At 45.7% G+C, this 13,814-nt stretch overlaps 1 protein-coding gene across 1 annotated transcript in view; it reads left to right on the forward strand.

Annotated features, from left to right (window-relative positions):
- LRP4 (LDL receptor related protein 4) overlaps positions 1-13,814 on the forward strand; it is a gene marked incomplete at its 5' end in the record, with an annotated part of 81,255 nt that overhangs the window by 44,904 nt on the left and 22,537 nt on the right. Inside the window, 6 exons of the mRNA XM_082484830.1 lie at positions 5,838-5,954; positions 7,995-8,108; positions 8,557-8,673; positions 11,132-11,260; positions 11,594-11,713; positions 11,848-11,973. Of these exons, the coding sequence (XP_082340956.1) occupies positions 5,838-5,954; positions 7,995-8,108; positions 8,557-8,673; positions 11,132-11,260; positions 11,594-11,713; positions 11,848-11,973 (723 nt within the window). The remainder of the gene's footprint in view (positions 1-5,837; positions 5,955-7,994; positions 8,109-8,556; positions 8,674-11,131; positions 11,261-11,593; positions 11,714-11,847; positions 11,974-13,814) is intronic.

Here is a 13,814-nt window from a genome sequence, read left to right on the forward strand (position 1 = left end):
GTGAAAGGAGTTATAGATATGAAAACCAAGACTAGACACAGGAAACATTTCTTCCTTTTGAGAGAGATTTTCAATTTTGAGATAATCTTGAAATATAATATGTTGGGGTTTGGTTGTGTGGTTTTTTTTTTTGTTTTGTTTTTTTTTTTGTTTTTTAAGGTTCTGTTACAAACTATAAAACATTCCCACTCTTTGAGTCAGTTGCACCAAGTTTTTCCTCAACTATTACCCTTTCTGTACACTGCAGACATTTTCTACTTGTATTGGTGGCCTCAGAATGTCTGTGTCTTTAGGTGTTTTCCCATCGTTTTGGGGAAAGCCCTGCCTCTGCTTACCTGGCTGTGACAGGAACTGTTTTTCTTGCAAATCTAAAGCCCTGCTGTGATGGAAGCCAATTATTCCGTGACATGTTTGCTTCCTGCTCTGGATCATGTTTACAAGCCAGAGTGCTGTAGTAATAATAGTAATAAGCAACCTCCCAGCTGTCATGCCAGCTTCATAGACTTTCTCTGGTGTCAGCTCTCTGGATTGCTGACAGCGTCTGGCTTGGAAGCCCTTGCTACACACGCAGAGAGTAGCTCAGCTGCCTTCCTGCCTTGTGCCAACAGAGACTGCTTTGGACTGTCCCTAACGAAAGCTGCATGCAAGTGGAGGAATGGTTTTCATTCTGCCCTCCTGCATATGCTTTGAAGTCCAGCATGGTGTGAATGAGTCTTACTTCCTGTGGCAAGGGTGAAAGGACAACTGAGTAAACTTGGCCTGCGGATTGATAAATAGTTCTGTTTCTCATAAGATATGCCAAATCCCCTCGTAACCATCCCCCAGTAGAGCCTCCTTACTCTGAGTTTTGGATCTCTGTCATACCTAATCAGCTTGTAAATGTGTAGCTCCTTGGGACACAGGCTTGTTTGCTTAGCTCCATGCTGCACTGTTGTACAATAGTTTTTCATTTAAAGGGACTGAAGAAGAATTTACTCCTTTTACCTTAAAGCTTACTGAAAGTGGTCTGTTGTTCCCATTTCATTGGGAAATTTAGGCAGTTCCCGTTGAGCTACAACTCATTCAAGCGCAGGAGAGGGTCTTTTCCTTGCCAGAAACAGGGCTATCAGTATAGTCTGCTTATCGGGCTCACAACAAAATTTTTTGAGGTGATGCGAGGATAAAAAGTTTCACAGGTCTTTTACTAAAGTTATTGGAAACTTTTTAAAAGAACCATCTTCCCTCTGCCTTTCACTTAATCACCAGTCTTGAGCTGAGATGCAAGAGCTCATGTGAAGCTTCACTTTTGAATTTAAAGTTTTAGTAATTAGGAACTCTTCAACAAGAGTTCAAGTTTCTCTTGAAAAGACACCAGTTCCGTATCTGGAACCATACTTAATCGTTTTATTGGGCTTAGAGTATGTGTGTTTCCTTTAAAAGGCATCAGAATAAATGCAGTGCCCCCTCGGGCAGATCGCTTGTGTTCAAAGAGCTGTGAAAGATTGGGTGCCAATACTGTTTCTAAATTTTGATTTCTTTCTTTTTTATTCTTTTGACCAGTAACATCCTTAAATACAGTTCAGCAGTGCCATTGGACACATTTTATATTATTCTGGAACAAGATTTTCCAAAATGTAGTTAGTAAAATGTAGCATCTCCTAGAGTGGACTAACATCCTTTATCCTTGTTTCTGGACTATTTGCCCTCTGTGCTACAGATCTCAGCAAACAGATCTATGTTTGTGTGTATGTGCTAATACACATGTATTAGTGTGAACATAGCTGGGGGTCAGGCTGCAGTTGTCTCTAATTTAGATAGCATGAATTTTTTTTTAGTTAGCTTCTCATTCTTCACGTGACTGAGAGTTTGTCTAAGTAAACAAGCAGTATTGTTCAACTGCTGTGCTCCAGAACTCTGAACACTAGTTGCTCGCTGTCCTTGGGTACAAAGCAACCTGCTCACTGCAAGCAACAAGGATAAAGTGCTCAAAGGACAGTAGGACGTGATTCAGTCTGTGTTTCACCTTATAAACTTCCCTTTTCCCCTTCCCTCCCCCTTCCCCTTCTGCTCGGCCATAAAAGAGCGCCCTGTGTAATAGGAGTTGGGAGAGGGGGAGGACTAGCAGGCTTACGATAGACCTAGCTTTGCTGAAACCTTGGATGATGTCCAGGGTGACCATGCAGAGGGATGAGCTCAGGGAAATTGTTATAAGTTCAAAGGCCTTTTTGTGTTGCTTGCTGTCAGTTGACAGATGTGCTCTCTTGGGCTGTTGCTGCCCGGCCTTAGCTTTTCCACCGGCTCCCCTTCGTTGGCCTTGTTCCCCATCCTGCATTTCCACTCTGTCTGGGGAGGCGGGTTAGTCCCTGTCTGTCTGGGCACTTGCCTGTTTTCAGCTCCATCCTAGGACTTGCCTTTGCGCCTCTCTTTTAGGAAAATACTGTTTCTTTGCGCAGATACGGAGAGATCAAGCTGGAATTGAGCAGGGAAGGGGGGGATGAGGTTTAACTGTGTTTACTGTTGCATTACCTAATCCTGCTAGGAGTAGCGGTGCAAGCGTGTTAGTGCAATCTATGATTACTTTCTCATCAGTGGAAACAGTGCCTATGAAGGACCTGCAGCTTTCTTAGGAAGTAATAAATATCTTTCATTTTATTGCTTGGGGAAGCGGGTCTAAAGAGACAGAACTGTTCCATGGTCGTGCATGCATCAATATCAAGCTGGGAAGAGAATATAGGGGTTCTGTTTCTAGTTTTCTGGACACTAATCCAGCTTGTCTAGTGAGGAATTGCTCCATCTCTGGCGGCGAAAGGAGTTCTTACTACTTCATTTGTATTGCCATGGATTCTTCTTCAGGCTATTCTCAGAAGAACATGGAAGCATAGCTTTTAAAATGAGTTAAAGCACTAAAATATGCTTACCAAATTGTATAGCTGTTCCATGATGTCAGGGCAAAATATAGTGGAGGTCATTTGAAAGTCCTAAGTTTGACCTCTTAACCTTTGAATTTCCTCTTAACTTTGAATTTCCAAACACTTTCGATATATTTACAACAGTACTAAACATTAACTCTGGTCTAGTGTTATGCCCTCAGCTTTAACTCTGTAGGAATAAAACTCATCAAAATATAAAGTAATAAATGGCTAACAGAAGGGCTGAATAATAACAACCCAAGACCTAAGGGCTGTAGGGCAGAACTGAAGCCTGGTGTGTTCAGAACAAATAGAAGGAAACGCAGGAATGTTTCTGTGTAGGCAGTTTGCTTTTTAATGGGGAGAAGGGACCATGGTTTGGGAGGGCAGAGCTGGGAAGAGGGGGTTAGGAAGAGACTGCTCCCATGTGAAAGCTGCTGGCAGAATCTCTTGCATTTTCCTTTGAAGCATCAGTTTGTTACCGTTATTGGATTCAGGTTACGAGTTTATGTGGATCCCTGCCCTGATCCCATTGGCAATTCTTCTGCTCTATGAGACATCAGCCTTCGTTCATTAGTGGGTTGGTGTTTGTTTGTTTGTTTTTTCTTAAGTGGGTTTGTGTTTTTTCTTCCTCCTGTAAAGGAGAGCTCCCGTAGAAGAGGTTTTATCTCCCCCCTGGTGTTGTCTGGGCTGGCACACACTTGCTGTCTGCTGGGGTGGGAATTAGGTCTTCCTTTGTATGTGGCAGTTTGTGTTTTGTCCTCTTCTCCCTGCACCCCTTCCCCTGTGCTTGAAGCTCAATTTTTATATTTAGGGGGAGTATGAAATTGGCTGAACTACTCCCTGTAGGGGTGGAATTTCATTTTGTGTCGTTACCTCATGAAGGGATGCAGCAGTTCAGTGGGATAATGGTGTCAGCTCTGAACCAGCGCTAATGGCCTAACCCTCTGGGAGCCTGAAGAATTCTCCCCTGGAGAGTCAGCATGCAAATTACCTTCCAGGCGGCTCCTGTGCAGTCCTTTGGTGATTAGTCACGCTGGGACTGGGGAGAGCAGACAGAAAAGCATATGCTGGGGGGATGGTCTTAGTCCTGAAACTGCAGCTGAGGCCAGGCAAGGTTTGCTCAGCGTGCATCGTATGGAAGTTGTGCTTGGGAGAGAGAGAGGGCTGATCTCTCTCAGTGGAACTGGCCCTCTGAATCTAAAAATCTGTCTTGGTGTGTGTTCCCCTTTTGCCTACCCTGGGGAAGAAGCAGAAGCTCCCCCTCTGTTTTGATGCAGAAGCACAGGGGTGCTCAGAGAAATTGCAACGTAAGGAAATGGGTCAGTCATTGGAAGACCAGGGTGCTGTCAAATCCGTGGGGTGAAAATACAGATTTGTATGCCTCTCGCTCCTTCGTACCTCTCTGGGGCCTAGAGGTGGCTGGATCTGACCTGGACGTAAATCTGCTTGGTGCATCCTGGACACGATAGACAAGGGACAAGGGCCAGTGCCAGGTTCTGTATTTTGTCACCTAGTGCAGGGTTCAGCATGGAAAACAGTGACATCTGCAGTGATGTCCTCTCAAATACAGAGATGCCCACACCTGCCATAGTGCAAGAATAGCTGAGAAGATGATCAGAATTTGTGGTTAGGAAAAGAGATGTTAGAATAAGTCTGAATTTAACTGTACTAGTGTATTCTTAGGGTTGGAGGCTTTTAGGACAGGTCCTTTGTGAGAGATGTTGGAGGACTTGATACAGCAAGCTGTGGATGATCCTGTATAGTGTAATCCACGCTGCTTTCACAGGACATTGGCAGCAGTCCTGGGCCAGGGGGAAAATGAGGGTTGAGGAAACTGGAAAAGCTGAAAATGTGACTATTTGTTCTCCTTATTAAATCCTCCTTGTGTGTGTGGCTGCTGTCTTCACCTTCTTCTTGTACTCCCCCTCCCCTTGTGCTCCCAACTCCAGGATAGTGTTGGCAGCGGAAGAAGTAGCAGTATAGCAGAAGAGGGCTGGCCTGCCTGGTGACAGATGGGAGATGCTGTCGGCAAGCTGGGCTGGGATGAAAGGGTTTTAGGCACTAGCCTCTCCAGCCCTCACCCCTTTGCATTGCTGAGCTAACCTTGTTCTTTGGAGAACACACCTGTCAGGAACAGTCTTGTGCAGCCCCTTCCCTACCACAGCTGGCAGCACTTAAAAGCATGAACCCCCCAGGGTTGAGTGTTACTCTCATCTGTGGGGAAAAGGACAGGGCTGATGCTCCCCCTTGAATTCCAGCTTTGTGGCTCCAGGCCTCTTTGAACACTGTGGATTTGTGGTTCTACTTCACTGCCAGCAGACTTCTGTGTAGGCAAGTATCATCCCATGTCTGCCCCCCTCCTCTGTCCCTTCTGGAGACCTCTAGCAGGGTTTAGACTTTGTTGCCCGTGTCCCAGCAGTGGATTTCTGACTCTAAGCTTCTCCTTGCAGGTTTGTTAGACAAAAATGCTGGCACGAGTCCCCATGCTGGCACACAGTGTAGCATGTACCTTGCAAAATCTTGTTCCCAAAAACATTGCTTCTGATAGTTCTCACTCTAAAGAACTTGCTGTGTAATAGAAACAGGATGGACTGCACTGGGAAACATACGGGAAAGATGTTGATAATGTAATTTAGCTTGTTATAAAATAAGTGCAGTTATGGGAGGACGACAGGCTCAGGGATGAAAGAGAAAAAAGGAACTCGGTGAGAGAATTGTGGCAGCTACTTTATTGTGGAAAGGTCAGTGCTTCTCTGGGGAGGAGAGACTGCCAAGCTACAGGGCTACCCTGGCCCCCCATCTGAGCAACAGTTCTTCCTTATTACTTTAAATTTTATGCCTTTAGTTTCTAAAAGGTGTAGCCCTCCTCCCTCAGAAGGGAAGGAACTTCCACTTTCAGGAAGGAAGCTGGCTGCAGCTCTATGAGGTCTTTCTTTGCTGTTTCAGTGCTGCCCACTTGCTCCCCTTTGGACTTCCACTGCGACAACGGGAAGTGTATCCGCCGGTCCTGGGTCTGCGATGGAGACAATGACTGTGAGGATGATTCTGATGAACAGGACTGCCGTAAGTCACATCTCTGAAGGGAGAGGATGTGTACATTGCCTGCCTGCCATGGCTGGGGAAATTTGACCTTTTTATTACAGGAATGTAAAAGTTTATCCACTGAATCAGACCTTTAGCTTGTAATAAGCTATATCCTGCCTCTGACAGAGGTGTGTACCTGATGTCCATAAGCCCTGCTGCCTTGGCACCTGGTTTGCTGTTTGGTTGCGTGTCCTGGGGGAGGGGATGCTTCTCCATCCAGCTGGAGAACCGTTTATGCCCTGCAGCCTTGCTAGTTAATGTCCCATGAAGCACTTCCCTGAACTGAGCTCTTCATGTCCTCCCCTGTTCATGGAAACGCCTAACCCCTGCCAAATCCCACTGAACTGCCTGTCTGGCTGACTTCCTGTGGCCTCAGGTTCCACTGTCTGACTTTTCTGCTGTGCCGGGTTGTCCCCAGCATCCTCTCCCTTCAAACAGAGCTCCCTGAGGAGAGGGAGGTGCTGTAGGGATGCTGCCCACACAGGCACCAATTACTGTGAAAGCTGACTGCTGCCACGTGAAGTACCATGAGCTGCCATGGCAGGCTGCTGGCTGTGAGCACTGCTGTTGTGGTTCTACAGATTATTAAAATGGAGGGAATTTTGCCTGAGTCTTTGGAGTTCAGCCCCCATCTTTCCCCTTTGTGTTGAGGACAAGGGTTACTTGCGGTTGAGTTCCATTATCAAAAGGCGTTCAGGGATACAGCTTTCCTTCTCCACAAAAATTTGCCAGGTCTGTACTTGGCAGCATGTGCCAGAAAACCAGCATGTTACGTAGCACTGGAGCTTCAGCTTCTCTGAAACTGCACTGGTTGCTAGGGCTGGCATCAGGCTGCAGTTAGAAGCAGAGCTGTTTTACTGTCTGGTTGAGATAGTTGCAGCTGCTTAATAAACATCACTCTACAGCCGTTGAATTCTACAAAAGTTGTGTGCATGGTGCTCCAGAGGGGCTCTGATGGAGGAACCACATCTCAAGAAATGCAAAAATAAAGCTTTTGGCTGTAAAGTACCCCATGTCCAATACTTGCGTGGAAATTAATTCACTTTTTGATCAGTATGTCCCTGATCTTTGCCTGCCCTTTTGGGCAAAGGGCTGGGAAGCAAGGTTCAGGAGTTTGACATCCTGTATGATGCTCTGGATCACAGAACTAAGTTCAGTTTTCCAGTCTCTGTTTGAAAATTTTCATGAAATAAAAGGTATATAGGTCTGGGACTGTTTGGTCTTCTGTTTGTCAGAAAAAGTTGGAATGCCCTTGTATCTAAGATAAAAATGGAGAAGGGTGTCATCAAAAGATTTGGAGACTAATGAAAGAAGGAAGGCAAGGTTCTGTGAATAGGAGACCCCCAGGGGGTTGTTGCGACTGGCACATAACCATAGGAGGGTTTCTTTTGGATTGAGGCACACAGGTGCTAACTTTACAATCTCCTTTCCTCACTGGTCTGCAGGCAAGCTTCCTTAGAACACTGGCAAAGAGGGTGGAGTGAGGCTGCAAATACTGAGGTGTTTGGAAGAGGAAGTTTACATTTTCTCTCTCTCTTTTCAATGAACATTTCATTTCCTTTCCTTTGAAGGTAGCTTTGGCATTGTTGTGAAAAGAAGGTGGAGATATATTTCTGTCAGCAATTATTTGTTAGATAATGATAGGGCCTTTTGACTCCTTTAAAAAGAGGCCTGGGTTGCCTTTTTTCTATGCGGGGATCTCTTGAGCCTGACTTGGGACTGTGCTAGAATACCACCACCAGGTAGTTGGCTCCATCTCTCTGTTCCAGGTACTTCTTCCAGCCTGTGTTCTCAAGTTTTAGAGTCTGCTGTACTATTGACTTGTGGATGGAGTGGAAGAGAGACACCCAAGAAATCTCACAGTGGCCCTCCTGGTATTGTTAGGGGAAGGAAAATCAGCTCTCCATCACTGCGGTGTCCTTGGAAGATGATGTTGCTCAATTTGTAATGTGTCACAGATTTGGTGTTCTGCAAGGTAAAACTTCTTGCCTTCACCCTATTTCCATTGTGTCCCTGCAGCTCCACGGGAGTGTGAGGAAGATGAGTTCTCATGTCAGAATGGATACTGCATCCGCAGCCTGTGGCACTGTGATGGTGACAACGACTGTGGTGACAACAGCGATGAGCAGTGTGGTGAGTAATGTGGCCCTACAAATATTGCCCTACCAGTGCTTTAAAAGGGGTTGCACAGACTCCCACCTGTGCAGTTCTAGGATCCCCTGTGCCTGGTGACCACTTGCAGCTCACTTATCTGGGCTGGGTTTGTGGGATATTCCATTCCCAGGGCTGGCTGCTTAGGATCTGAGGCTGTGTGGCTTACCTGCCAGGCAAAAAATCACTTGAGACCTGTTATTCCTTGACATGCCATCGTGAAGTCCTGTGGATTCCTGTTGAATCCAGCAGCTCTGTGTCAGTTAAATGAACAATTATGGTTTTGCTCAGGCACTGCCTGACATGCGCATGTATGGTTTAATGAGCAGTCTTGTTTGTGGGTGCCCTAGGAGCTTCAGGAGCATGGTGCGGTTGTTTCCTGGGTACTCTGAGAAAAGCCAAGGCTTTGTTTGCATTGCTGTCTTTGCAGATATGAGAAAGTGCTCAGAGAAGGAGTTTCGTTGCAGTGACGGTAGCTGCATAGCTGAGCACTGGTTCTGTGATGGTGACACAGACTGCAAGGATGGCTCAGATGAAGAGAATTGCCGTAAGTGCTTTCCTTGCTTTGTAACCACAGGAAATAGTCCTTTGGACCTGCTCCTGTCTTGGGGTTTGGCACGTTTTCTGCAGCAGAGATCAAAACAAGTTAGTCCTGCCTGTACTGTCAGCTGTGCTGCCTTCTGTTGCCTACCCCAGAGGGCACACAAGAGGATGGTATAACTCTTGTGTTACCTCACAGGCATACTTCATTGGTGCCTGGCTGCTTCTCTGTTCCTTCCCATGGCTGTGTGACCTTGAGTCAGAGCAGGAGGCTTACGCTTTACAGAATATAGCTCTAAATAAACTTGAAGGAATTGGAGGGCAGGGGGAAAGGGAGGAAAACCATTCCCTTCTTTTTCCTCTTGTCTGATTCCTGCCTGAAATTTCTGAGGGGCTCTGCCCACTGACAGCATCCTCAGAGATTGCACGTCCCCAGGGAGGACTGCACACTGCAGAGGCTGCCTGCCTAACCAACCTCATCACCCAGATACTTTACATCGTCTGAAAAGGGCCGGTAGGACAAGTTAGCTGGAAGCTGATTTGAATGATAGGGAATGGGGGCCATGAGAGCCCACAACAGTTGTTTTCTCCTCCACCTTCACAGGCTTGTGGCAAGTGGGACAGGAGTGTATTATGTCCCTTCCTAGCCCCTACTGCCGTCTTTCCTGTGTCTTTGGAAGTTGTAGTGGTCCCTTCCCCCACCCTGCTCTCAAAGGCATTTTGCAGAATTTGTTCTAGATAGCAGGAAACTTCAAAAGGCTCTGGGAGGGGGATCAGGGCCGCCAGCTCCTGAAGGGCAGGGGGAGTGGATGCATGGGGGAGTTGTCTTTTATCTCTCCAGATAATGAGAGTTGGCAGGGAGCCAGGGGCTGCAAACATTTCTAAGCCACGAAAGGGCTCTAAGAGGAAGCCAGCCTCTCTCCCTCTCCTTTCCCCCTCTCCCTTTCTCGCTCTCTTGCCTGTCGTTTTCCAGCAGGCCGTGAATAGGCCCTGGGTAAGGGAGGGGAGATATTTCAACCTTGCCTCCTATGGGAGTGGAGGGGCACCCAGAACTGGTGCCCCTGATTCTCTGAGCTGGAATGCTTCTCCAGTCCTGGCTGGCAGTTGTCTCAATAAGGCATTTTAAGTAACTCACTAAGAAGGTCAGTTTGGCTGCCACCCTTTCTCTTATCTTCTGCCATGCAGTTGTCATCTTTTCCTTATCTCCAATTCTGCTTGTCATTTATCTAGGACAAGGTGGGACTAAACTGTTCTCCTTTGATTTTTTTTTTCTTTTTTTCTTTTTTTGAGTGTTTCTTTTGGGGCGTGTGTTAACATTGAATCAATACACGAGGATTTAAGTCACTGACTTCATTTTCTCCTCAAGGAGAAAATGTTTCCCTAAACACTCCTTTCAGGCTCCTTTGGTGAGGCACACATTAACACATGTTTTGGTAACCAGCCACTGCTTACTTACTGAACTAAAGCTCTTACTGCAGGCTGTGCCCACTACTTCAGGTTGGAGAGGCAGGCATAGTTCGCTTGGGTTTATGTTTTGAGCTCCTCAGTTGAAAAACTCATATGCATGAAACATGCAGTTCATTCTCTGGACAGTATGAGAAGAGGTGTGAGATTCTGTTGTGTGGGACTCAAAGTATTTTTCCTCCCTTCTTATATAGTGTACTGTTGAACAGAGAACAGTGGACAAATCCTTGACAATAAGTTTGTTAGGCTTTGCCCAGGGTCATCTGTCTGGCAATGCTCCTTAGTGATAACACACAGTTTGTTTTGGCGACAGCTTGAGAGGAAAGGGAGGAAGGAAATCCTCAAAGGTCAGGTGCAGACCTGAGCACCTTGCTGCTTGCTTGCTTTCTTGCTTTCTTGCTTCCTTTGGTCTTCAAGTGCTTAATTTTGTGAAAATTTCAAAGGAATCATTCCATACTTTAACATTACATTCTGACATGCGTCAATCCTTAATACAGAGTTACCCCAGGGTATCTTTATTTTTCCATCTGTTTTTGTATCTACCGTTTTCATGCTTAATAAACAATTTAAACACTTTCTGGAGGGCACTAAAACATAGTGTTCTCAAGCAAGTTGGAAGGTGACACTCTTGGATCCTTTTTATTGCTTTCCCATCAGCCTTCCTTCTTCATAGCTGTTTCCTTTTCTAGAACTTAATGATTCTTGAAAAGTTAGTTTTTATAGACTAACATCCGATGTAATTTTTTAAAAATTATTATTTTTAGTGGATTGTCTGCATGGATGTCTTTATATGCAGCTTTAACCTGCCCCTCAGTGAAGTGCAAGCAGCATTCAAGTTCCTCTCAGTAATACAAGTCATGCAGAGATATGCAGCAGTGGCTAGTAATTTCCAACACCTTTCCATTGAGTACTTGCTAGTCCATTATTGGACTGAGAAGGTTGCATCTAAACTGGATTGTGCCCTGTCACCTCAGGCATTTTTTCTTTGATTCTCTTGTTAGCATCAGATGTTCCAGCTGCGACCTGCAGCTTGGAGGAGTTCCAGTGTGCATATGGACGCTGCATTTTGGACATCTACCACTGTGATGGCGATGATGACTGTGGGGACTGGTCTGATGAATCCGATTGCTGTAAGTTACTCCAGGGTGATATAATGGTCCAAGCATCTGACTTGCAAACTTAAATGGGTTTTGCATTGGCTGGAGAAGGGTTGCAGTATAGACAGGAATCTAATTGTTCACACATAAGACGGCTCTTTTGTTATTTTTTTTTTTAATCAGGAAAGTGATGGGAGTCACCATGTAGTCAGTACACTTTTGCATACAGAAATTAAAGCAGTTTCTAGAAGGAGTTTATTCAGGAACGAGTTACACAATAGTGGAGTGTAAAGGTGGTGGCTGAGGGGCTTTGGGGATGTTACATTGGTCTGAGATTGCTCTTTATATTCTTTACTGTCTCTGCAGCATCTCACCAGCCTTGTCGCTCTGGAGAGTTCATGTGCAACAGCGGCTTGTGCATTAACGCTGGGTGGAGGTGTGATGGAGACTTCGACTGTGATGACCAGTCGGATGAGAGGAACTGCAGTGAGTGCTGAGAACTGGTGGAAGCGTTTGGTTTCTGCAGATTCAAAAGAGTGTTTGAGTCTGTTAGCTTTGGAATTGTCTCTTCTGATCCTTATCCTTCTTGCTCATCTAATGTTCTTTTTTTGGTCCCTCAGCTACATCTATGTGCACAGCTGACCAGTTCCGCTGTAAATCAGGGCGCTGTGTCCGTCTGTCCTGGCGTTGTGATGGGGAAGATGACTGCTCTGACAATAGTGATGAGGAGAACTGTGAGAACACAGGTTTGGCCTGCTGCCTTTCTGCTTATAGCTAATGTTTCCATCCTGGAGCTAATAGGTAGTGAAGTCTCTTTTGGATTGCTTCACTGATTTCACCCTAGAGTTTCTGGCCTTCCCAAAGAATGGGATCTATAGGCTATCTTATATGCTTGCAAACATGTGGAGGTCCGTGTGCTTAAACTAATTTAAGCGATGGTGTTTCCTGGTCAAATATCAGATCCCTGTGTCTTCCTATCGTGTACCTACACTATGAATAGCCACAGAGCTCTGAGATGATTCCATTCAGACTTGGAAACATTAATAGTGTGCAAAGGTGCTACCTTTGTCAAATGGACTATGTCTAACTCATGCCTTCTACATAGTTCTGGTTAGCTTTCATGTTACCTTGTGAAATTGCCAAGTAATTCTAGCAGGCAGCGGAATCAAAAAAGGCATTTTGTGAAAGTGAAGGTTAAAGTCTTTCTTTAGAGGTCAAAGGTCCCAGCTTCCCCCTTAGATATTTACTCAGGAGTCTCTCTTTCTAGTAATCATTTTGCATATAGCCATTCTTTTACATAATAGTGGTTATGGAGGAGTGTTTCAACAGACCTTAGTGTTATGGTAGGATTCAAGCAGTATCTAGAGTTTTCCATTTTAGTTAAATCCTTCAGGACATCTGTAGGCCTTGTTGAGAAATAGTGTGTACTGGTCCATGAATTCATCCCAGTGAGTGGAGCCCAGCTGTGCATACTGACCCTTCTGGATCAGTGTATTTTAAACAGTGAGTTTAGGGGTGACAAAATCATAGAATCATAGAATACCAGGTTGGAAGGGACCTCAAGGATCATCTGGTCCAACCCTTCTTGGCAAAAGCATGGTCTAGACAAGATGTCCCAACACCCTGTCCAGCTCAATCTTAAAAGTGGCCAGTGTTGGGGAATCCACCACTTCCCTGGGGAGATTGTTCCAACAGCTGATTGTTCTCATTATGAAAAATTTTCCTCGTGTCCGATTAGAATCTCCCCAGGAGTAACTTGTATTCATTACCCCTCATCTTTTCCATGTGACTTCTTGTGAAAATGGAGTCTCCCTCTTCTTTGTAGCCACCCTTTAAACACTGGAACATAGTGATAAGGTCTCCCCTAAGCCTTCTTTTCTCAAGGCTGAACAAACCAAATTCTCTCAGCCTTTCTTCACGTGGCAGGCTTCCCAGTCCTTTGATCATTTTGATGGCCCTTCTCTGGACCCTCTCCAGCCTGTTCACACCTTTTTTTGTATAGTGGGGACCAAAACTGAACACAGTACTCCAGATGTGGCCTGATAAGCACTGAGTAGAGTGGGATAATGACTTCTTTATCTCTGCTGGTGATACCCTTGTAGATGCAACCCAGCATGCTGTTGGCTTTCTTTGCCCCAACAGCACACTGTTCGTTCATATTGAGCTCGCTGTCCACTAGGACCCCCAGGTCCCTTTCCACTGAGCTGGTCCCCAGCCAGGTATATCCCAGTCTGTGCTGCAGTCTTGGATTATGTTTTCCCAGGTGCAAGACCTTACACTTGTCCTTGTTGAACTTCATAAAGTTCTTGTTAGCCCACTCTTCCAGCCTATTGAGGTCTTTCTGCAGGGTGGCTCTCCCTTCTGAAGTGTCCCCTTCCTCTCTGTTTGGTTTGATCAGCAGACTTCGTCAGGGTACACTTGATCCCAGTATTGTGATCACTTATGAAGCTACTAAACAGCTTTGGGCCCTGTATCGACCCCAGGGGGACCACACTTATGACAGGTTGCCAGTTTGAAAAAGAGCTATTTACCACCACCCTCTGGGTGCAGCCTGTCAGCTGGTTCCCCACCCACTGCACAGACCACT

Source organism: Vanellus vanellus, assembly GCF_965231255.1.
Source record: "Vanellus vanellus genome assembly, chromosome: 6".
Taxonomy (NCBI): domain Eukaryota; kingdom Metazoa; phylum Chordata; class Aves; order Charadriiformes; family Charadriidae; genus Vanellus; species Vanellus vanellus.